General features: G+C 37.9%; 1 protein-coding gene across 1 annotated transcript in view; it reads left to right on the top strand.

The window, feature by feature from the left end:
* LOC113029246 (cadherin-7) overlaps positions 1–26698 on the top strand; it is a 116181-nt gene that overhangs the window by 30031 nt on the left and 59452 nt on the right. The window contains exons 3-4 of the mRNA XM_026180022.1: positions 17116–17410; positions 25454–25573. Of these exons, the coding sequence (XP_026035807.1) occupies positions 17116–17410; positions 25454–25573 (415 nt within the window). The remainder of the gene's footprint in view (positions 1–17115; positions 17411–25453; positions 25574–26698) is intronic.

Below are 26698 nucleotides of genomic sequence, written 5' to 3'. Positions count from 1 at the left end.
AGGGGGAAGTAAATGAATAGAAATGAATTCACAGCTATTTCTATTTTGATTGTGTTTCTTCATTTTATCTGAATACTGTACCTTATCAAATAATGGGACATTATTACACTTCATCTTTCACAGCCGTGTGTTATGTCAGCCCAGCTGGATATTCATTGGCTGCACTCCATCAAATATGCACATATACTATAGGAGGCATGACTGAATATTAGCACAACAATGGCGAAGATAAATAAGAGGATGAAACTTTTATGAAGGATATTAAACCACCCTTATTTACCTTCTGTCACATTCCAATCAAGTTTCAAGTTTCCATGACTTGTAGACTAGCAAAGGTCACCAATATTGATTGCATAACAACATCACTTTGGCCTTTATGAAAACACAAACACGTGTGTTAATTTATCATGCTATTCTTTGTTTGTTCATCATATTACTTTACGTAGTGAGCGGGTAAAAATGGTTGTTCATAAATACCAAACAAATTAAGAATAAAACCATATGTTTATTTACTGTTCTTCTTTCTTGCAAGCTACTATACATATTCCTTGGATACAGGCGTGTATAAGTGTTTGATGAACATTTATTTAGAGATATCCATGATAACTAATTCCAGTGACATGTACCGTACACGTAATGCAAACAACTTTGTCAGTTTGTTACTTGTTGATCTTTAGGCTTTGGCTCCTTTGCCGGAGTCTGCATACGCTCGGCTGTGTCATCAGTCTGGGTTCTTGGCTAACTTTGCGTTGGCATGCTCGCAAAATAAAATCAGCTGATAGTCGCAGTGTGTGCAGATGAAAACCTTTCTAACACAATGCATAATACTTATAATTATAAGGTGCAGTTAGAGAATGTAGATGCTAATAATCCAGGTACCCTAGGCTGTTTTTATAGGAAGTGTAATCCAGATTGATGAATGTGTCTAGGAAGAGTTAAGAAAGAGACATACATGTATACATATGCTGCAATCATCATAGTTGAGTTCTTTGGAGGGAAACTCAATAATCCTGAACATGATCACTGGTTTCATGATTCGTCCTCTGGGGATCATGGAAGTCTAAAACTTTTATGACACTCCATTGAGAAGTTTTTGAAAAACTTTCTGGACTCAAAGGTGGTTGAATGATGGCTGACTGACAGCCAAAACTGCCATGCACAAGCCGAGCTTCTATAGGGTTTGGGCTGTAAATATATTAGATGGAAGAATTATCGTCACGCAGAGGAGGAACCTTGATTATCATCTTGTGGAGTGCGGTCCCCCTTCCCAGGCAATCTCCACTCGACAATTTAATTAATGTGACTCTGCCGACTCCATGCGACCTCATATGTGCGATCTGAACTACCCCAAAACCAACTGTGATGATTTAAATGTCTGCAAACCTTCTGGCATTAGAACACATTATGTTGAAGACAAGCTTCCAGATTTATGAAATGGATTACAAAACCCACATTATTATGGCAGCTTTAATGTTATCTGTATACAAGGGGCAGATCTGTTGTTTCTGCTTTCGGAAAATACAGCTTTAATTTGTTTTAGCAAATTCCTAGGGCCTTTTTCACATGACAGCCAATGGAGAGCGGCTGCAAGACAGATGGAAAGCAGCCACTTTGGAAGGGCCTGGCATCTTTGTTGGCGGAGGGGAACACTTTCTAAAGTTGCAGAACATTTTAACTTTTTTAGAGTAGACAGACTGTTTTTGTTAGTTAAATAATCACAAAGAATATGTGTAGGAGGTTTCACCTTACACAGCTGACACATTATAGCTGAAAGTAAGGCGGTAGAGTTAAGCTAGAGTGCTCGAGTCTTTGTTTGAACGCTGCACCCCTTTTGTCTACACTTTCTTTTTTTAACAAAATTTTACCATGGATAAAAGAAAAAAAAATCTTCAGAGGAACACATGTAGGTTTAGCCAATTCACGGTAACACACTGCCTAGCATTACTTTGGTTATGCATGATATATTATGGCTTTATCACAATGCCTAGCAACCGCAAATGAACAAGCTAAAATGACCCATTCGTAGCATTTATTATGTGCTTGCAACATCTTATAAAATTATGGTGTGAAATTAAGTTCATAATTGATTTCCACGAAACTTGAATTATGTATGATATAGTCTGACTTACCTAGCGACCACTTGCCAACAAGTTAAAATGATCCATTTGTAGGGTTTACGCACCCACAACACCTCAAAAAAGCACCATATCGTTTCAATTTCACAACGAAAATATCTCACTTATGTCCGCAAAACTTAAATTATGTGTGATATAGTATTATATACTATCACCACATTGCCTAACAACTACTTAACAACAGACTAAAACCATAATACTGTAGATTCGAATATAAATAGTAGGTAAAAAAGCAAAAAATACACTTCAGCTATCTTGACAGTGAAGAGAAGAATAAATTTGAACTATAACACACTTGAAATTTGTCTGTGTTATAAAAAGTCTACTTACATATCATAGATTTATATAAAATGTATTTAATTTTTTAGGATAGACTGGTGTTCCCTGCTTTGCATTTTAGTTCACATCTTATATGATCATAGAAGCTTGATATTTCTATAATTGCCACGTACCGTCTTTGATTGAACTTTTTTCTCCCTTTTTTAACTTGAAAGTCAAATTCTAATGAAAGGCGTACAGTAACTGCTTCAATTAATTATGATATTCTTGCACTTCTAAAAGGAACTAAGTTGACTATGCAAATGTAACTGAGTGTTATTAAGCTTTACATTTTAAGCAGGCAGTCATAATGTCAAAATAGTACATGTCAGTTTGTGATAAATTAATAAAAAATATTCATGATTAATGACCCAGGGCTATAGTCAATATGAATTTTAAATGAACACAGTGTTGGAGTGAAGTCAGAGGGCTTTTCCTTCTACTGTAGATGGACAGAGTTGGAGCAGAAAAACCATGAGTCTGGGACCATAGCTTCAGAACAGTGTGTCAAGTGATATTTATAGCCCGCCGTAGCTCATACTTTGCTGTATATCCTGCATGTGTCCTTTGCTGTAAAAATGAGGTATTTTGTCACTTTAACCGGTATGCATGTGTTATTTTTTTCATTATGTGAGTGGATGCCTGCAGCAGTGTCACCTAAACTTTCTTTTATCTGAAACCACTTTTCCGAGCAGTCATTAAAATTCTGAGCTGGACTTGAGGGCTACACACAAACAGACTGATCCAATATTTCACCGCCAGTAATACATAAAGCTGTATAAACAATATGCATGCATAAAAACCTTGCAAATGCCTGTTCCCCATTCGTAAGAAATTATGGCAAGGATGTGCATACCCCATGCTTACTTCAGATCATGTTAGTTAAGTAAAAAAGAAAAATAAGAAGTGACACAATTTTGCATAAACCAAAACAGAGTGTGCATTGCTTATTGTCATTATATACTTCCTGTTTACACAATCAGACCTATGCAACACTTGACTATTGACTTTATAACTTTATAGTACAACTATTTATTCATATATAGTTTTTGGCAATTGCTGGTGATATAAAAAGCCTGTTCTTCAGCCTGATTTAATAGGCTCTGAACTAGTCTCTCATTTCTTTTTTTTCATTATGTTTTTTTTGTTGTTGTTTGTGATTCCAAAACAGAATCTAACATACTTGTCTTTAAATACTTCATTGTTTCTTTCTTCACAAGTTGGATGTTGTCTTCATAATCAAGTCTAATTACTTCTTTTAAAATAGATTTTATATACAAACAATGAAATAAAGAATGGTTTACAGCCAGTAAATGTAGTGTTTTTTCTATGTACAAAAATAATATGTATGCACAGTTTGCCAGTGTTATTAGAAACAGTCTCTACATAAAAGTTTAGACATGGTTCTCATAAACAAAATGAGCTGTCGTGGTTATTTTCAACGCTACGTTTGCACACAGCTACATTGGTGCCAAATTGTCTACAGATGTATGATCTATATCTCACATGTAGAAGCTTATGATCAATACAACTCTGAACACAGTTAAAACCAAGTAGAATGTAACTCCTGTTGCAAAGCAACATATTTTGTGCATTAATTTGTAGTTTCATATTGCTGATCCTTGGCATGTTGTAATTTTAGTCAAATCTGGAGACAGAGTTAAAATATTCTTTTCATTTTATCTTCCTGTAACAAATTTGGAGCATGAATTTGTGGTTTAATAATGCTTCCTTTCACCGAAAATAACTTAGTAACCAGTCATTTCTTCACAAGTAGTGTAAACACGTTAGACTGGGTGGGTTTTTTTATACACAGATCTTCTAATTTATATGCACAAGTGTATGGTCATGGTCAAAAAGAAAGTGCACTCTCAAGGAAAACACACTGTCACAGAAGCTAAAATAACAGTTTGCAGTCTGGCACATTCAGGTGTTTGGCAACAAAGTGCCAATAATGAGGAAAATCAGTAATGATAATATATATATATGTATGTGTATATATATATATGGCAGCAAAGTTGCATCATATTGAACCACAAAGACGTTTGCCATAATTCACAGCACCACATTTAGTGAAAACAAAGTACAACTCTGAAGCATGGTAGCAGAGTAGTGATGATTTGGGCTTGTTTTGCAGACACACTGGGCACCTTGCAGTCACTGTCTCTACCATGAACTGCTCTAAATATACTCTAGAATCAATTGTGAGGCCATCAGCTTCACTGTGAGGCCATGCACAGTGGGATCATTTGGGGGCAATGATCCCCCAAATAGCAACAAATCTGCAACAGAATGGCTGAAAAAGAAAAGAAACAAGGTGTTGCAACGGCTCAGTCAAAGTTAAAACCTCAACCTGACTTAAACACTGTAGCAGGACCTTAAGAGAGCCGTTAATAAAAATATCTGCAAAACTCAATGAACTGAACAAATGTTATAGAGGAGAGCAGGCCAGAATTTCTTCAGGTTTTGCTTTTGCTTTTATTAAATAAATAATGGCAGAGTATATTATATGTCTAAAGGTTGCGTTTACCTTTAGACATCTTAATTATTTATAATCTTCCTCATGTGTGAAACCTTACAACGCAAATACTTTCTTTTTACTGTGACTATATATATGTGCATTTATTCAATATGCTCTTTTTTAAACTATTGTAGGCCACTGACAACTACAGTATACAGCCAGGAAGGTTCTTGATACTGTCTAATTTCAGTTCATATTCTGTCAGTTCTTGTCAGTTTCAATAAAATCCTCACACATGTCATAAATTAACTGGATTTCTGTTCTTTGAGGGACTCTAATATTTGGCAGCATCCAGATTCTATTTAACACAATTGGCAACAGCTTTTTTTTCTATGTAAACCTAAACTCTATAATCTGTGCATAAAGACATGTTAAATGCAGCTCTAATCTCTCTAATCACATCTAATAAATCTCTGTTCAACCACTGCGAGCTATTTTTGAAAAATTGACTGTGCACTGTATGGATACATGAAACTAATGAAACACCTTAGGATAATAAAAACGTATTGAAAGGTTAGATGCAGATTGTGTCTCCACCATCTTTTAATAATGCTGCATTCATATTGATACTGGCCTCAACCTCAATGTTAAAATGGTTACCTTTATCACATCTGAAACAGTGTCCAGTTTATTGGCCTCTCTTTTTTCTTTTTTTTGCCTCAGATAACCTCAGACGAGATGAATAATAAAGTCCAGCATGCCACGGTGATTCCTTATATCGACACCACCTGATATGGAAATACACTTTTCTTCTCACCTTTTCTCCTTTTCATTTAATCCATCAATAGGCTGTCAGTTATAGGCTGTACTCACTTGCACATGAAAAAAAAGGGAAGGGAAAAAAAAATGCTGCAACGATAGCATCTAAGAAGCCTTTTTGTGACAAAAGAGCTTTGATTCCCTCCCCCATAATACTTTGAAAAGGATGCCTATTCCTGTCTTCCATTTATGTGCACCACTGTGATGAGGGCAGCTGAATGCCACACACACACACATACACATACGTAAAATAAAAAATAAAATAAAGTGAAAGCTTGCCCTGATTGCTGGCTTGATTACTTTCATTGATGTGGATGACAAATCGGCATGGTGGCAAGACTGGCAAAGCAGAAAAGGCAGCAGGGCACCAGACTGAAAGGCCCTGGAAGCACTCCTGCATGTCTTTAATTAACATGTGCGTGTCAAGGGATCGTCCAAAAATGGCCTCATTGTGCTCAAGTAAATTAAGAAAATCTCTATCCCTGCATCTCTTTCTGTGAAAGGAGTCTAGTTTTTCATTCCTGTGCCGCTGCGTGTAAATGTATCTGTCTGCTTATTTATGTTTCGCATTTTCTTTTGAAGGGACTAGAGATTTGTTACATTCACATTAGCACTGACACAGCTGCTTAGTACTTCTGTTCAACAATCAAAATTTAATTTGTACATTTTCTAATGCACAGCTTGCAGTGTTGATGTCTGTAGTAAACTGAGTGCACTCCAGTGAAGCTGCGTTTCACTATAGCGAGCGAGCCCACTTGGATTTTGCAAAGGCGCTTAATTTGGGATATCAAATTTACAAAGCAATAATTACATTGTCTAGTAACCTTTTAGCTGCATGGATAATCTCATGAGAGGTGAGGATATGCTAAGTTAAAGACACCTTCAAGCAAAAGGATTGTTCAAAACTAAAGAGCAGATAAGCTGAGTTTTGACTTTTGATAATTCAAATAGGCACGAGTCTAAACCAAAACCAAAATAAATCTTTTGTCTTGTCATTCAGTGAATTAATGTTTTGTGTACATTAATAAAATTATCAAAAAAATATCCGTTCTTGCTATATCAATATGATGCCATTTACTACTTTTTGATAAAGCAGGTGCTTTTTTTCTTTTTTTGATAACTTCCCCTTACACGACACAGACGGCTCCATTGTTTCCTGTCAGAACTGATTGTTTCATTTCGTCAAATGCAATGCTTCTTGTGCACCGCAGGCAACGAGTGCATTGTGCCTCAGGGTTGTATTAGGCACAGACTAATGTATGATTAAACGTAACAAAACCCGCCACTCATGTTAGTTTTTGATTTACTGCTTATTTATTCACAGAAACACGAATGACTGATCTAATAGGAATCCAGATAAGAAGCTGGATTTGAAACAAAGAGAAAAAACAATGTGTGTGTATACGTTTTCTTTTTGCATTAGCGATCTTGACTGTAGCTGTTAAGGTCTATTTTTCAGAAAATCCCAATTCAATTTCCCCACACCGAAACAGAGCCATTATCTCTTTTGTGTCATGACTCAGCCAGCAGGTGCAGATATGAGCCACCGCTGTCTGATGGAAACAGAACGTATAAATGGCAGTCAGAATTCTGAAAATCATTTTTCTGACTTTGACTGAAAGCCGATTCTCTTATGAGAACAATCGCCACATCTGAGAGAAAGCAGCGAATCCTGCCGTATCCCTGAAAACTGCTTCTCAGCTTTTTTATATTTATCCTCTAAAAGAGCTGTCTGCACTTGCTTTGTACCTGCTGTCAAGCCATCACATGCATCTGTTTGTACAGACTGAAGTCTATTAAACAGCATTCTTGTACCATTTTGAATCAGCTTATTTGAAAATAGAATGAATGAAAAAAAGAGAAATTCTCCTAATTTATAAAAACGTGTATTGGTTTTTTTCACGGAAAATAAACTGACACTTCAGTTACTTCAGCTTATATTTCAACTGCTGCCACTGCCAACATACACACTTCAGCTTTTCCCCTCAACTGACAGTGCAACTGCTTTTATCTCTTACACAGCTGGCAACTCAACCATCTTAAAAGTGTGTTCAGACAGAAAGTGAAGGAAATGTTTTTGCCTTTTGCCCTTCTTATAAATTGTATCTGATTGTGACGCCACTATGTATTTACTACAAACAACCAATAGACCACCTTTGTGCTTGCTGTGTTGTAACTAGCGAGACCCGAGTGTACAAAAGAGAAAGAAATTCAAGCTTACTTCTCCCGTGAATCCAAAACTGATCCAACTACGAAAGCTGCATGGCATTCGGTCTGAGTACGCAGGTATATTTCAACAAATGCTCTCATTACCTCAGCATAAAATGACAGCTTTTCTAATATTCTTCCTGAAAAGAATTCAGACTTTATTTTAGAGTTGAGTCACTACAGAATAGGATTAGAGTCATGACTTTTAACATACTTTTTTCTCAGAATTTGAAAAAAAGAATTCTGAGATTTAAAAAAGTCAACATTTTGATTTTAATCTCAGCATTTGGAGGGGTTTTTTTTTCCTCAGAATCATAAAAAGTGCGAATTTTGATAAAAAGTCAAGGATTTATCTTGAGTGGTGAGTCATACAGAACACATGTTACTGTCAGATTTTGTCTTAGGTTTTTAGTCATCGATTTTATTTTGCTGATTTATGAACAATTTTCTAATAATGAAAAGAGACAAATTTAAAAAAAGCTACATTTCTTTGCACAACTAACACTCACACAAATATGGTCTATGCACATGATAAGATGTGACATTTATTATATTCTTTCCAAGAGCCTGGCTTGGCAAAATCAAATAAAACACTCAAAAACTTGAAAACAGCACTAAAAGAATAAACCAAACTAATCAGAAATTATCTTAATAACGGAAATGTGTTAAACTTACACTAATGTGAAGACACCATTTATTATACTTAAGCACAATAAGGAAACAACTTCAGGGGCGCAGATCCCATGCATCTGTACACCACTGTGTGATAGCTAACAGTCTCTCCATGGCGATCGCTAATTCCCCACCTCGCAATTTGAAATGAAAGAAGGGAGGCTGCACTACTGAGCCTCTCTCAAAGCACAGCACCATGGCTACTCACCAGAACATGGCCGAGTGAATAGATGAAAAGCCAAGCATGTCGAGAGCTGATGTCAGTGACAGCTACACTGAAGCCTCTGTCTACATTTTTAGCTTTTTTCCCTGCCAGAAAGGCCCTTTGTCCTGTCTGTGTACTTATTTTATTTGAGTTTCACGTATGCTTTCATTAATGACTCTGAGCTCCTGTTAGTTTCACATATAGCATGTGTTTAGTGTCCAGACATAATGCTAATTTAATGGCAATTCCTGTTTGTAATTATGCTATTGTGTAGAATATGATTTGTAGTGGGTTAAGGCTTCCTGTGCACCATCAGTTTCTCAACAGGAAACAATGCCAGAGTGCACCGTTTTCAGTGTTTCATATTTTTCTTACTTTTGAGATACTGTACTACCTTGCTAGAAGACAACCTGTTGAGCCCTGATCTTCAAGCAGCTCTGTGAAATATCTTGAGGGCGATGCCTGATTAAGGGCTCTTGAGCAACAGCTGAGGCTGTTTAAGTGTACAGGATTGAGTATTGCTCACAGGCTGCCTGTAGGTATTGATGTTTATATCCATTTTAGGTTGTTCAGTCCACTGAATAGAAGAAACACCTTCTGAAAAAACATCCAAAGCCTGAAACATGCATCTTTTTATTTGTATTTTCTTTTATGAGACTTTATATTTGTATTCTTTTTGTATCGCACACAGATAAGCAAAACAGGGGAAGGGGGGGGGACAAAAGGATTAAACATTATTCAAGCACTACATGCATTTTTTTTTTTGTTTGACTCAATGGTGAAAATGAAAATTCAAATGCTAGAATAATTTGAAAATGTTGTGCAGTAGTTTTAGTAAAAGGACAAGCGTGAATCAGTGGGTTGTTATGGGTTCTTTCATGCTTTTTACCCTTCTCCCTTGCTACAAGGTAAACAAGCAAACACAAAGCTAACAGGCTGGTCCCTGGAGAACTGCCTGCATACAAAGTGATGATAAGTGTCAGCAATGATTTCAGAAGGGTTCGTGTTCAGATCCCACCCCTCCTTCACAATCCCTGGGAGCGCCTTTGAGCTACACTGCCGTGCAGCACCGTGCCGCATGCTGTGTTACACTCACCTCGGGGGAAGCGAAGAAAAGAATAACAGGAGTTTACATTTTAGCAAATATGGTGCTGAGGGAAAGGAACAAGAGTTGAAACTTCAAAAAGCACCTGAAAATTAGCAGCAAAATGGATTCGATTAATGATAGAGAAAAATTATTTGACTTGGCTGTACTTTTAAAAACCTTCACCAAAGTAATACATCTTTTATGTAGTCTGCAATTTTGGACTGAGTGTGTGGAGCCAAACGCTGGACTCTTCTGTCTTCTTCTTTTGCAAACAGAGCTGGAAATGTTGCAAACCAAACAGTGCACTGAAAAGACCACATACTGCGCTTGACCCCCGACCCTGCTTGCATACTTTGTGGCCTGTCTGCTTTGTCCTTCTTGTCCATGGCATTTACCGGAAACAAACTGCTACGGATGGCTTCCTCGAGATTAAATGTTGACTCTCCCCAAGACTGATAATTTACCTTAGGTTTGTTCCTGACAGCAGGAGATGGTGAATAAACACAGTAGGCTCCATAAGAGGGGTGACATATGCATGCTTAGGCCTGAGGACGCAGCCACTGCAATCATCATGGCCTCAGTGCTGAATCCATCAGCAGGCTGATGGATTCCATTAATAAAAGACCTTTGGTGTTATATCCTCTCTTAAGCTTATACTCCGTCAGCACCACCGAAATAATATTGACCTAATCATTCTCTACCCTTGAGTGCTGAAATACCATTGTTATTTATACCGTAATGAGATGTTGACATTTACAGATAAACTGAAAGACGAGTTTCATTATTGTCTACTCAACTACACTTATCTCTCTCTCTCTCTCTCTCTCTCTATATATATATATATATATATATATATATATATATTAGAGATGGCACGATACCACTTTTTTATGTCCGATACCGATACCGATATCATAAATTTGGATATCTGCCGATACCGATATGAATCCGATATAGTGTTTTTTAATCAACAAAACTGTTTTTTAAAATATCTTGCTGCATTTTGCAAGTCTGCAAGTTCATACTCAAGTTTAAAACAACAACTACACTAAAGCTATTCTGTTATACCTGTATACAAAAAAAATATTTCATAGTTCAGCAATACTGATCAATCTAATAAACTTAGACCTACACCATCCTCCCTATTCTGGTATTTTAAAGAGTACTTAGCGTAAATATTAAGCAACCTAACTAATAGGGTTCCAACTCCCAGCAACAACAAAAAGAAATAAATAAAAAATAAGGAACCACCCCTCACGCGCCACCTCATGATGCTTAATCGACGTAATCAACCTTAATTTGATGCAGTGTGAAAAAAAAATGCACAGAAATCAATTATTTTTCAAGAAATATTAAATAGATTCAACATCTTTCTTCAACAAAATTGCAGACTGCACAGATGGTACCTTCCCAAAGTAAAAAGTACTATAGCTTACTAGGGTATATATATTAGACTTAATAGTCACTATATACAGTAATTGACTTCTATTCATTTTACATCAAATTAAAACTTTGGGTGTCAGATAATTATTTATTAAAAGCTCGACATTTTAAATGAGAATAAAAAAGAAAAGTATGTCTTTGTGCCCCCTTTTCCCTGTTCATGCCCTATCGGCCCCCCTGGCTAAACTTTGCTAGATCCGCCCCTGCACAGTTACCAGCGTCAGCTACGTAGAAAAAGATCCTCGAGTAGAAAGTAATATTAAATAAATTCTAACAACAGCTTATCAAGCTTAAACGTTCTGCTGTTGTTCAGCCGCTGGTTTCCTCTTTCTGGTGCAAAGTGGACCAAAAACAAAGAAGAGCGACGGACTCGCGACAGAAAAGCCGATCAGCTGATCATTGAGCAGTTTCATGATTGAAGTAGCAGCAAGAAGAGCGAGAGGCAGTCGCTTGTTAAGCTTAACGTGGGAATGCTTTACAAACATTCAGAGATGGACTTAAACACTTGCTTTACTTCTCTCGGGGATAACTTTGTCGGAGATGAAATGCCGGGTTGCTAGCGAAGCTCCAAATGCTATCCAGACCACCGACAGGTCCCGCATGCCACAGCCGCTCTATCACGTGATGCATACTGCTCCGACTGCTAACGTTCTGAGGTGAGTTACGGCGTGTTGCAAGTTTTGTGAGGTGTTTTCGTGATATTTAATGGATCGGATTACATTTTTTATTTTTCTCCGATATCCGATCCAGTAATTTAGGTCAGTATCGGACCGATACCGATACGTAATATCGGATCGGTCCATCTCTAATATATATATATATATATATATATATATATATATATTAAAGTGCTGAAAAACATTTTTCTCTGTTGCTGCAAGGGAAAGTACAGTAACTGTACTTTTTCTGGTCTTGAGCTCTGGGTCAGGTGCGGTAAGGATATTAAAAGTTTTGTAGCATCAAAGAAGTTCTGGCGAACCATCAGACGGCTCTAGAAGGTAGAGGCCAGGCCTTTGCCCTGACTTTTTTCATCATTGATAGTTAGCTGCTGATCTCAGCTGGGGATCATACAAGGGAAGAATTCCTCAACCTACATGTCACGTTATCTAAGAGGAAGATATGCCGGGAAACTATTTTTGAAGCTTACTCATTTCTCTGGTGGAGTTTATGAAACTAGTAAAGAAGCACCGCAGGGGAATTTTGCTAAGCATGGAGAAAATTTCCTCAGGGATGCAAAGTGCTCTAGCTGTTTTCTGGCTGTCATTGGGAATGTGCATTTTCAGTATCACTTTAAGGTCAGGCTCCTGGAGGAAACAGACCAGTCTGACAAGGATGCTGACAAGGAGATTTCACGTGATGTATCTCAGATTGAGGAGGAGCAGAAGTTGATCAGGTCATTTCTACCAAAAGTCACTGCAAGGAGTTTCTCTTTGGAGTTTGCACAGCCACTTTGTGAGAGATTTATATTGGTGTTCACTACATTTTTGGAGGTATTGCTGAATCTGCAACAAGCAGCTGTAAAGCTATTTAAATAAAGATTTAGTTCAATTTTATCTTTAAAACGAGGACAAAAGCTATGTCTTACGTCCAATTGGACAACAAGGTCTTAAAGGATACCAGTGTTCTGACATGAACAGCAAATCTGAAACCTGCTATAGGTCTCTAGGAATTGATTAACACTGAAATAGAAATAGACGATGTTGAATAGTCCTTTTCTTGCACATATAAACAGTATTTTAAATTTACTTTGATAGAGTTTTACCTGACATGAGATGTTTATGTCCAGGTTTCATTAACAGCAAATGGTGTACTTTTCAGTACCTGAAGATAAAACTGAAGCAAAAGAGACCTGCAAGTAAGCAACAGCTGAAGTTGGCTGCAGTAAAGACCTGGCAGGAGGAAACCAGCATTTAGTAATGTTGACAGCCTGCAAATGATTTCATCCAAATATCAAAAACAATCCTTGTATTTGAAATTATGTTAGTTCCTTCATATTATTTTGAGCCTCTAATGGAGGACAGCATAAAGAATGATGTGAAAATTGCTGTGGACTCTTAATAAAATACTTTTTTTTTTCACCCCCTTAAATTAAACACTCAAGTCTGCACTTCAATCACATCTTGGTTGCTTGATTTAAAAGCACTCTGCCAGTGTACAGAAACAAAATTTCACTGTCCATATACTTTTAGACCTAACTGTAGAAGGAGAAGGTCAGCACAGTAAAACGTGATGATGTGGTATATTGCCAAGAAGTCAAGTGAACAGCTGTTCTATCTCATGTCACAATTTTGAGCATGACTTTTGATATTCTGTCATTTCAATACGGCTTTGGCTCTGGCTGTAAGAATCCAAAGTTTACTTCTTCCAAGAAAACCAACTCTACAGTATCAAGAAACACACTTTTCTGATATAACCTGTAGCTCTGAAAGTAAATCTGATGTTATAGAAATACCATCAAGGTTGTCTGATCATATGCTACAAATTAGGGTATGGAGTTTAAATGAAGTGAGCATTTCAAAGGGCAGAGACATTAATGAAAGATACAGGACAGCTACATTAAGAGCTCTTGTGTTTTCAAAGCTTGAGTCCTTCGATTTTATATAAGTGCAGTACTCGCTGACTAAAGCAGCAGTTTATCTTGCAATCATTGCCATTGTGTACCTAATACTTTTCAGAAGCTGTTTGTCTCCAGTCTTTTGCAGAGAAAGGAAGCTGGACCAAAAACACAGACAGACAAAACCCAGACGTAGCTGATATTATTGTTCTCAAGATTTAGGTTGAGACTTGAAGTGCGTTCATTACTGCCACAACTTTTTCGTATACACTTTTAAACACTGAATATCAAGAATCAGATGTTCTGTCATGTCAAAGATGATGAAGTAAAGGCAGAAATATCCACTGTCCTAAATACTTATAGCAAAAAAGGTCAGTCTGCCCGTTACTAAACTCCAACTAACTACTGCCTTCCCCTAAAACACACATCAGTGCTGTGTGGATGTGGAGTGGATGTCCATCACGCAGCTCTAACTTCAAACGGGATTTTTCAGGACTGGTTACTTGTCCTGATAATTTGAATTTCTTTCTCCAGAAGTGTTTAAGGAATATTTTGTTGGAGTTGTACTTTGAGAAAGGGTCTTTAAGTCATCTTTAAAGTCTCGACTTGCTCTTCGGAGATTAAAACGCTGTCATAAGCAGAATGTTGCCGCGGTAACTACAAAGGTACCTTGATAAAACATGTAGTTTGTCTATCTTCTCTGTAAAGGTGTACAGTATTCTGTCTATGCAACGTCACAACAAGTCCTATTAATACCCATTCTAGCTACTCCACCAATCAAACTTTCTTTTAGCCCACATGCTGTGAGGTGAACAACGGTTTGATTTAAAAGTATCGTCCTCAATGTTTGGTGCACGACTAGATTTAAAGACGGATGGTTTGTATGATCATTAAACAGGACGGATCTGACAGCACGACTCTTGGTACATGACCTCAGCTCTTGCTATTTATCCTCAGAAGACATAATCCTGTCAAATCCTTTTTGCTAGTGGATAAACTTAAAGCCACACTTTGTATGCTTTAAATGGCAACAAGAGGAACCTGCAAACGTGATCTAAGGTTGAACATCCAGATGTCTCGTCACCAATTCCAGTTAGAACAGTCACGTCTATAAAATCATCTGTCTTTGTTTTATGTCAAAAAGGAAAAAAGATATAAAGAAGTGCATAATGGAAACCCTGAGTCCTAATTTCACTCCATATAACTTTAACACGCTGTTGTTTTTGCACTGGAATTCTGGCATCTCTTCACCTGACATACAGAAAAAGGGATTCGAATGGAGCGTCACAATTCCCCGTGCAGTTTCGTGAACCACGTTTAGAGAGCTTTGTATATGTCTTTGGCAAAAAAAAATGAGATGATTAATGTTTCCAGTGGAGCCATTCATCTCAGCCCTAATGACAGATTTTTGGTCAGAAAATGTGTGAAAAACACGAATCCATTTGGTGCATCATTGTTGTTTTATTGATTCAACACACATTAAATGAACACATTTTGTAACCACTGTAGTACATTTTTGATGTCAGATGAGCTTGTTATTGCTGGGGTTTTAATGGAAAATTGCTAGTTTTGTTTGTAATGACCATTACATTAGTTAGGAAGTCACACTGTCATTACAGTAAAAGGCAGCGTTTCATTTCATTCCATTATTTGCAGCAGAATGCAAATCATGGTGGGATTTGGTACCATAATTCATGCATAAATGGTGCATGTTTTGATCTTTTGATCTGATTTGAATGTTTATCCAATAAACATGATGTGTTTGCTTGCGCTGTTTGTACATATTTGTAGCAACATGACAGTGAATATTTGTACGGATTAAATACTGAATGTTTTAAAGACATTTTATAGCTGCATTTGTTGTTTGCAAAGTCTAATAGAGGAGCATATTATGTGATTTCCGCTTTTTAATTTTCTTTGAACATAATTAAGAATCCCAGACATGTCTAAAAATGTACACGGTATATATTTATTTCCCTTCTCTACATATTATAAAGTGCGTCTCTGAATGAGCGCTCTGTGATGTCAAAAGGGACAAGAACCAGTCTTCACTTGTGGCTTAGAGACTCAGCCTTTTAAATACCAAACCACCAGCAGCAGCCTGCCTCTCTTACTCTAACTTTAGCGATGTCTCGGCCACAAGCAAAGCAAGCTATATGTTCTGTTGTTCGCTACAAGGACAAAAACAAGAGTTTCCATACACTTGCAGCATCCGAGCAACTGAAAACCCAGTAGATTTGTTTTAGGATTTAAAGGCAGCGTATCAAATCTACAGGAAAATCATTAGTATTTGTATGTTGTGTGGCTAAAGTTATCATTAGCTTTGACAGTAAGCCCAGATTTATGTGATAATAAAAGCAGTGACCAGAGGCAAACAGACGAATGTTTAGACTGATTTAAAACCATTAAAGAACTGGGAGTGATTTACTGTGCTTTCATGTCGCTCGCTGTTTGAACCTCAGTGCAACCTAAGCTCTGTTTGGTTCTCTCCTATTATCTGTGTTCACTGCACAGCTGTATTTAAATAAATAAATAAAAAACGAAATTAAAAAACTGCTATCTACATTTCCACTTTTTCTGTTCCTGGTGCCAAACAATGTAATGAGTATGAAATTGTGATTGACATGCTGCACATTAACTACATGTTAACCACCAATTAACTTTCAAGCCACTTTTCAAGCTGTCAGTCTGCACTGGAACAATGATGATTTTAAAGCCATGATGTAATCTGACAAAATCTCTTCGCACAAAGGGTTAAAGGCGGTGGCTGTGTTGTGATTCTGGCTATTTTTACTCTTTAAAGGATCAAACGAGGAGAACATTAGAAGCAATACTGTATCACTGTCTGTGTTAGCTGCCCTTTGATCAAATGTGTCTCCTGCTGCTATTAACTGCTATTTACTGGAGGTGGTTTGCATTTGAAACTATGGAAAGGGGAATGGGACATTTGTAAAAGGGCACAAGAACAAGGGAGTTTTAGAAAAGCTTAAAAGAAGAATGTTTCTTTTTTAGGGAAATAAAATACTCGCATTATCTTGCTAAAAATGGAGAATGAAGCATCATCCTCACTTGTTTAATAATTATTTAATGCAAGATTTTATGTATCCTTTAAACCAGAAGCGCTCACATCATTCTTCAGTCCAGCATCACCACTCAAACGTTTACAGTCTGGTGTGGCTGCATTTAAACTCCGGTTCTTTTTCCTTTCGACAGCTACACTCAGATGTGGACAAAGGAGATGGCAAGGTGAAGTACGTGCTCTCTGGTGAGGGTGCCACCTCCATCTTCACCATTGATGAGAACACGGGAGACATCCATGCCACAAAGCGGCTTGATCGAGAGGCTCAGGCTTACTACACCCTTCAAGCTCAAGCTGTAGACCGACTCACCAATTTGCCTGTGGAACCCAGATCTGAATTTGTGGTCAAAGTCCAGGACATCAATGACAATGAGCCCAAGTTTCCTGATGGACCATACCTGGCAGGAGTACCGGAGATGTCACCCTTAGGTAAGTTACTCTAGTTCTTTTACACATAATCGATTGAAGGTTAATAACCAAAGTGTTAAAAGTGATATAACATTGTAAGTAAGAATTGTAAAGTAAGTTAAAAGTGGTCACCTATTAATGCAGTACACAGTGCTTTTCTTTGTGAACAGTGTGATAGTCTCGGTTCTCCATGAAGACCCACAAGAGCTAATTATCTGTACACCTGTGTGGAGTCTATGAAAAATTCACATCATGTGGAAAAGAAAAACCTGTATATTGGATGAACTATTATTCGTCCCTGCACTGGCATAACCAAACAAGTCATTTCCCCCCCTCTCCGCGCACTCTTCAAGTCTCTCTCTCTTACTCTTGCTTTCTCTTTGACTTGTCCTTGCTCCAACATCTGCCTTTGATAATTTTCCACCTCACTGAATTCGTCTTCATCTCTCCCAGTGTTTAGGTCGTGAGGGGTGGGTGGAGGGGGGGATTTGGAACGTGTGCAATATTAATTTGAGTCCAGCATGTTCAGTTTGTAAGACTGACTACATACTAATCATACTGAATATAATTTAACCAGTATGAAGCCCTTCTTGTTCATGGGCTCCACATCAAATGAGATCCAGGTTATATTACCTTGATTTGGGAATACCTTGGCCACAGCGCACTGGTCTGTTGGCTTCTTTCTCCTTTTCTGCTGTGATCCTGACGAATAAGGTCATGCATGCCTCGCTGTTCATTTTTTAAAGCTTCAAAAAGCAGGATGATGCACGAAGACTAAGAAACTAAAACCATTTCTCTTAGGCCACTCAGTAAAGCTTGCCTTTATTTTTATATATTCCATAGGTATCATGTAGCGCTAATACCAGCAGGTTTTAGCATAAACAAAATTTTAACTTGATGATTGCACAAGAGAAAAAGTCAACTCATCACAAACGGTTATATGTAGAACCTGACAGTCATGATATCATGTTAATTAATCAGTGAAAACATTTTGATTAAAACCAAAAATGAAAAGACTCATCAATCCATCAGCATAAATCTTCTGGGAACCAAGGATCTCTGTACTAATCTGTGTCGCACATTAAGACAATTTTTGCTGATTTGTGACGCATCAGAGAGTAACCACTGCTGATATCACCGATCCTTCTGGGATTTAGGAATGTCCTGATCAGGTTTTATTGAAATACAACTAATAACTAGTGATGCTAGAAGCACAAGATTTTAAAAGCTAGAAAAAGGCTGCACATACTATCAAGCCCCCTCCCCACTCCCGATCCATTACCTTTTTCTTCTTGAGTGCTGACTTTTTTCCAGTCCTGTACATTTACAAGTCGAATAGTAATTGAGAATTGACTCCCTTGAATCCCATGGGAATACCCCAGAATTCCTGTAACCTCCACAGGATATCTGAAAAAAAGTGTGCTTCTACAGAACAGCTGACCAACTACAGTAGTCTGCAGATTAACAGACCAGCATTGGTATATCTAAAGCAAGCACAGGTAAAAACATTATACTGCACAATAATACCTCTCCTAAGGACTCAATTGATATTCTATTGATCACATTAGCATTTATTGCAACAGGTATTCCTTTTATCTGTTTAAAAAACACTCCTTGAGGGTGCTATCATATCAGCCCCTGTCTGTAAGCTGTGTGGTCAAGATTTCCTTCAAGGTTTCAGACAGGTCCTGCTCAGGTTCAAAATGCAAGTAAATGCAAATGAGTGGCAACAACATCCTGAGGCCATTCATCTTAGCAGGTGTGTTAGGAATGCAGTAAGAAAAAGTGACCTCCATATATCTAATGTCTAGAGCATGTCTGGTTTATACTGACCTAAAATTTAAAAAAACAATAAAATAAATAACAATAAATAAAATTAATATTTGGGATATTTAGGATTTAGAATATTTTTAGAGCTTGTTTTATTTCAGATATTCACATATTCACATATGCCAAAGCAGACCTCTAGGCTTAGAAATGTTGATGAGTGACTCATGTTTGAAAGCTAACTCGGGCAAACTTAAGGTCTGAATCAGGCTTGAAGGCCATAGGCACTTTTTCCACAAATTGGACTCAGAGTTCATTGCAGCCAGTACCTCCCAGTACCTTCCTGCTGAACATTTCTCTGAAAAACATCTGATCCTGATGAATACATTTCTGCCCAGCCATTACTTTTGCAATTCACTGTGGCAACACGGCATGCTTAGCAGCACAGTCACCCTTAACTTCCTCCAGCTTCACCTAGGGGTTCCCAAGGCACTCCAAGGCATGCTGGGAGCTGTGGTCTAATCACAAGTGAGCTGTGAGTGCTGGGATGGAGACAGAAATGAACCTGGGCGTCAGATGACTGAAAAGGTGACCTGAGCTTTTCAGTTGATTAAAAATTACAAACACAAAGTTTGACATGATTTTATGCCTAAAGTGTAAAAAGTCATTTTATGTCAAATTAATTACACAATCTACACAACCTGCTTGAGAATGTGTTGGCCAAAGACTATTAACTTTTTTTCAGTCAGTAAATTAAATGCAAAATTTGTAATAAAACACAATAAACCCATTTTAGTGTCATTGCTACCAAAAGGGTAATATGGAGTGGCGGTTTGTGACCTTGTTTCCCAGAGAAAATTGAGGAAATTCTGTACATAATTAAAAAGAGTGAGCATCACACACTGGGTAGCATCACTGAAACGCTGTCAAGGCTGTAAGTAGGAGTGTTATTGTGCAAGCTGTAACTGCAGGCAGGTGGGCGAGAAAGCTCTGGGTTTGAATGCATTGTTTTTTAATATGTAGTGGACATGTTTCAGTTAAAACATGGGGTTAGATGGTTCATTAAATCTGCAAGGAATTGTGCTTTTGGCCACTCAGGGGCACTTTTTACACTGATATGATTGGATACTTATACACTGCTATACTGCTTTATGTCTGTTATCAGCTTGTGCTAGCATTTGTGCACAGTCGTTTTTAGAGTGTTTTCTTTTCTTTTTTTCTCTTTTTGGAAGTTCACAGTGTACAAATTATGCAATGAAAACTCTGAGAATGAAGCACAGCAGTGAGCTTGTGGGCCAGATAAGCAAAATAATGAGCTGAAAGAAGCTAAACAGGAACATGGAGCTGTGGGGAGCTCTGGTGATAGCACTTTGTGGATTGATCACTTGGTTCGAGAACCCTTTCCCGTATGCTTTGCTGTATGTGATTGATATGTGGATGGAGATTTTTATAGTTTTTACCTCGAGCAGTACATAGACAGCTGAGCAAACTCATTGCTGGTTAGGATCACCTCAGTGCTTCAAACGTGCTTGTTGCCATGCAAATGTAAATTAGAAAAAAACAAAACAAAGGCTATTTCCAGAGTGTTCAAAGTCAAAATGGAAATTTCAGAAGGCATACAGTGGCACCGGGAGCCGTTCCAAGGGAGGCTCTGCTTTGCTTACAGCACAGGCACAGAGATCTCCGAAGGATTACACAGCTGACTGTCAATGGGGGGTACAGAGCACAGGCTTAAGGAACCAGAGGATTAGAGTACGAGGGCTTTGAGTCTCGTGCCCAACCGGTGATAACAGCAACTTACTAGAAGGATGTATTCACACCAGAATCGGTGAACTGCACGTTCCACCCGAGCACTTTATTTACTCTGCCAGTTCCTGTAAAGGTCTTCATCACGAGTTGCGAGAACAACAGGAGAATAATGCTTTGCCTCCCTTTTGTAAATATCTGCTCAAAGCAATTATCAATGCAGTAAAGAACGGGAAAGGGCGAAGCACCTCCTGTGTTCAATAATTCCTTTATAGATGTCTTTAAATCATTAATGGTCACAGCTTTGCACCCTTGATGAATGGGTTCAATTTAGAGGAAATCATGAATTTAATTAATTAAAGTAATTAGAAGCAGTGCTCGTCCATGCACAGTGTGACCCTGTGGCCTGAGGATCTCTCAGGGCTTTTGTCTTAATCATGGCTGGGATGTCAAATAAAAGACAAGAGAGCTTGAGGACAGTTGGAGGTGTGACAATCGTGAGGCCTGGCTCTCTCCCGCTGCACAGCGAAAGGCCAAAGGAGCCGTTTGAGGGCTCATTACAAGCATAGAGAATGTAATGTCACCCCAAGGCCACAGCTCTTGAATTTACTACTCACCAGTCCTATATCCAGCTGTCACAGTTCCTGCCGAATTCACGAGAGCAGAGATCATGGATGGAATAGTCATTTTAATTCTTGAAATGAAAAAGGTGCTGCGGTTTAGGGAAAGTTGATTTTTTTCTTTCTTCTTTTTGTCACTGCAAGTGGAAGTGCTTAATTGCGTGGTAAAAATATTCACTGAGGTACACACGCTTAATCTTTGTTAACTACAATGCAGCATATCTGTCATAACTGTTTTTACAAAGCTCTTAATGTTCACTTTTACTTGACAGTGACAATGTGTAAATTTGACACTATGATAATTATTTAACCAAGAAGTGTATCACATTATTTTTTTTTTTGTTCTCTCCAGCAACACATATTAGGCAGGCAAAATATTAGAAACACCTCTGAATATAACACAGTCTCGTAAAATATAATAAAACAGTGATGAAAACTGGACACAATGAAAATATGGTGGATATTATGGTAGTACAGCTGTAGAGGGAATGTAGGGAATGTATTTGCTTCCTAACAATGTTAAAACATGCATAGAAATCAGCAGGAACTCGGTAACTTTCTTTTAAAGTCTTGTAACTCATTTTTGCTTTTGTAGTTAGGAATAAATGTGAACCCAACTCTAATCAATAGTCCCTGCTCATCTGAAACAGTGGGGAGCAGGTGTGAATGTGCATGAATACAATCAACTTAATCAACTGCGGCAGCTTTGAGTACTCATGGAGGCATTGCAGAACGACTGGGCTTTAATGAAACATTTTAATATTGATTCTTCTAATATCCTGTATGTACTTCCACATCGCACAATTGTTTCTGATGGGTTTTTTTCACCTTTTCGCTTTAAATAAAAGTATATTTATATTCCTAAGACGGTCCTTCATTTGTACTAATGCAAAAGTTCCAACACACGTTTTGGGTCACTGTCAAACCTTTGCATTGTGTGCTTGCAGTCGGAAAGTGGATATTGCACTTGACAGTTGCTTGCAACCTGTACACGCAAGTGTCTGAAGAATATTGGTCTCCGCTCCAGATTAAGCACGCCGCATTTATTTTCATTACTGGCAGATGACAGTTGCTCGCCGAGAATACGGAATTGATTAGGAAACTTGTTTTGTACACAGCTGCAGGGGATAAATAACAAGGGTGAAGATCTGATCCATCACGTCGATGAAGATGGACAAATATTGAAAGGACACTGACAGGGGAAATTGAGTAGCAGACGACAGCCTGGTGGAGCTGAAAGAATGTTAAAATTTTCGGGGTGTTCATCAGTTTTTTTTCTCTTTCTCTCTGACATCCAGCTCACCCAGATGATATTACCTTTCATGCTGACAATATTGTTAGAACAGGATGTTTGGTGGACTCGCAGGGCAAACAAGCTGTGGAAAACATCTGAAAAAAAGAGGAAACTTTAAAAGTGCTCCATGCGAGTCCATATTGAAAGTTAATTTACAGCGGCGTCCACCACACCCTCTGTGAAGTGTTTTTAACTATCATCCTGTAATAAAGATTCAGACGTTGCCTGAGTTCTCTTTCATACAGTCATCCTTTGACCTTGGTGTTTTAAACTACCTGTAATATAACCTGTCATGACTAAGAGGTGATGATATAATCTAGGTGTCCTTCTACAACCAGCCTGGTGATAACTTCTCCAGCTTCACCAAGCTTTTTTTTTTTTTTTTTTTACTGTTATATTGTTCACATCCAGGGCCAGAGCCTGTTAATTCAGCTTTATGGCCAGAATGGGGGACTCTAATCTTCAATTTCCGTGATCACTTCATTCTGTAAAAGCCTGTAAAATACATCTCATGTTAGAAAGTGAGATTTTTATTAGGATGTTTGCTTCAAAGTAAAATATCACCAACTTGTAAGACAGCACTTTCTGTTTGCTACAATACAGGCTTTGCCAGATATGTTCAGCTAGCCATTAAAGTGAAATATTCAAGCATTCATGTGACAAACTGAAAAAAAGCTACACTTGTGGAGAACGGTGTTTTTTCAAGGTTATTTTAACAATTTCTATTCTTGATGATTTCACCACTGCCAAGTGTGAGACTGCTGTAGGCGTCAGCTTTAAGACCAACACTGACGTATAGTCTAACAGCGAAAAATAGCCTGAACCATAAAGGTTGTTTTTGGTCATTTCACAATTTATTAAATGCCTTTTCCTCTCCATTATCAAATGGATATCAATTTTTCAGCATAAAATGACTTTGCCTGAAAAAAAACCCAAACCTGCACCCATTTAATGAGCCCAGTTGGAACAACAGGGTTCATTTATACCATAATGAATGACCTATTGAAATTGATTGGCACTGATTGTCGCTGATTATGTTTTCTCTGAGAAATCTTCAGACACTTTTCTGCTTTACCTCCCGAGCCACGGCTGTCAGCTCAAGTCACATCAACCTCGTTCAGTGGGCACATTTAAAGAAAAGTGCACAAGGAGCCGTGTGCGATGTCTTCTCGTTTGCCTTAGAGGAAGTGTGGGAGAGGACAATACTGTACTGCACGCAGAAACAACAGTTGTCAGTTGTCAGCAGAGTTCACAGTTGAGTTTGAAAACAAATGTCCTTCTTGTAGGATGAACGGAAGTTTGGGGATTTGAGGAGGGCGAATTCTGGGCTCTGTTACAAAGTGAGGCTTTATGTCTGGGTGTTTATAACTTTATCTGCAAAACTCCACTGGATAATGTAAGGTTTTTTGTTGTTTTTTTTAGAATCACAGTCAGAAAATGCAACTTTTATAACACGCAGAGTTAAGATTCTCTACCCATATCAAACTTTAGCTACAGTTTTTACACAAAGTGAATGCAATAGGATTCACAACAATAAAAAAATAACAAGAAAACTCGTAAATATTGCACATGACTGTGAATAAATTGTGGGGTTATTGTGCAGGAGTATAATCACAAATTGCATATGCATGCTGCAGCATGTAGGCCTAAGCACAGATGTACAAAGTCAGTCAAATTTCAAATGAGAAGTGTAACTTATTTTTTGTATAACTTTTGGCAATTGCTTTGCTCAAACCTGGGGATTTACAGATAAACAAGCATCTGTTACTCAACATTCGAGTGTTAGCCAAACAGGTTCACATAATGCTGATTGAGCCTGTCAGCTACAGGTTAATCTCTCTGTATTTCACTGTATGTCAGAGCTTTAAATCTCAGGCATGAAATTTCTGCGCTGACATAGCGATAGCCACCATGCAACAAGGTCACCTCTCGCATGTGTCCTCTAGGCAGACTGCAAAGTAGTATATTAAGAACAACTTCATGTCCATTATGTCCACAACCGGTCTTGAATGGAGCATAGGAATTTGACATAAATCCTCCAGAAATTGTTGTAAAATTCTTTAATGTACTAGGTGTCATTGAATCCTAATTAGTACCACAGAGAGGTACAGTGCCTTCCAATGACATTGCTGCAGGACGACTTTAAACTCCTTTCTAAAGCAAAAAAAAAAAGTTGCAGTTTTTGGATTGCTGTGGGATGATGTGAATAGTAATTTAGCTTTGTCTTTTTTGATGGGGTGAAGTGCCTCTTTAACATGCACAGATGGGTTGCAGACCCCATTTGGCTGATGAATTAGAACAGATTGAAGTTACCAGGAAAGATGCTGCTAACTGATCTGCACCAGGCACACTGAGAAAAAAAATGGCACTGAAATGATCTCTACAGGCTTGGAGTTACACTTTAATCTTGCTGCAGCATCCCTGCAAATTATGGAAATAATTAAGAGTGTCAGTTGTTTTGCAAGAGCCAGTCAGATCAGGACCCTCTCACCACCATTACCACCAACCCCCCACAACTCCCTTCAAACTGAGTTGGTCACAGGGCTGTTGATATGATGACTGTTTCCACATTTAGCTCTGTTTGTCTTGGCTTCTTGATGTCGTCTTGGAAACTAATGAAGGGCTGTCTCCTCACAGGAACCATGGTAGTGCAAGTGGTAGCCACAGACGCAGATGACCCAACATACGGGAACAGTGCCAGGGTGGTTTACAGCATCGAACATGGACATCCGTATTTCTCAGTGGAGCCAAAGACAGGTAGGAACAGACAAAATCCGTGAATTCATCCTGCTGGTTTGCATTTGTTTTACAGATATTGCTACTGTGCATCATTTAATGAAGCTTTTTCTCTTAATGTATAAAATAATCTGTCAAAGTTGAAACTGTTTTCATATTTCTCTAGGCAATGTCATGCACTATGCATCATGTTTTTAAATGCATTTATATCAAAAGTGAGGGAAGAGTTGGTGAGCTGTTTGCCTACACAGCTCAGCCACTGTCAGTCAAATGTGAGCAAACAACAACCACACAAACCTGATAACCAAATGTATTTTTATATTCAACTCCAGTTTTTATTTATTTATCCATGAATAATTCTGTACCAACAATAATACTTCACTCATGTGGCTTTGAACTCCTACAATGCTGTCAGAGTCAAGACTGACAATTTAAAAACCTAATCAGAATTAATGATGTAAAATCAGAGATGTGTTGTCTTTTTTTAGTTAATGCATTCTTCTTCCCTGTCAAAACCTGAATTTGGTGTTCATGTGTGTTATGCTGTAGTGGCTAATGAAGCCTTACCCTCAAGTGAGTTTTTATTTATTTATTGTGTTGTTGTTTTTTGCTTTCTCATTTTTTTGTTTTTCCTTGATGAATGTACTTTTAAAATCTAAATTTAGTTTTCAAAGTCTGTGTTATGTAAAGCACAATGATTCTGTCACGAAATCGGATGCACTTATTTTTGTAATTTTCACAAAACAGTGGCTACTTTGCCCACATGAAACATTCGCTTTTCCAAAGCTTTGTCTCTCTTTAAAGAAAATTTGACTGAAAGCTAATTGATGAGGATCAAGAGCATCAAATGTGTCTTTTGGTGGTGATTTGCTAAGTTTGCTCCTTATAAATTATTGAAAAAAAAACTTTAAATAAACTTTCAGGACATATTTGTAATTATTAGTAAACAGGGGCAGAGAACATGTATGGAGAGATGGCAGGTAGCAGTTATTGTTATACTTACTTTACTATACTTAAATGTTGAGACACCCTTCATTTTGTTTCATATTTTGCCAGAGAAGTGCTAAATGGGTTTATTGAAGTGCAAATATAAAACAAACAGTATATAAGGCACAAACAGAGTTTATACAACTCTGATGAGCTTCA

Source organism: Astatotilapia calliptera, chromosome 9 (assembly GCF_900246225.1).
Source record: "Astatotilapia calliptera chromosome 9, fAstCal1.2, whole genome shotgun sequence".
In the NCBI taxonomy this organism is placed as follows: Eukaryota; Metazoa; Chordata; class Actinopteri; order Cichliformes; family Cichlidae; genus Astatotilapia; species Astatotilapia calliptera.
Note: the sequence above shows the minus strand (reverse complement) of the source record. Positions and strands in the feature narration are given on the sequence as shown.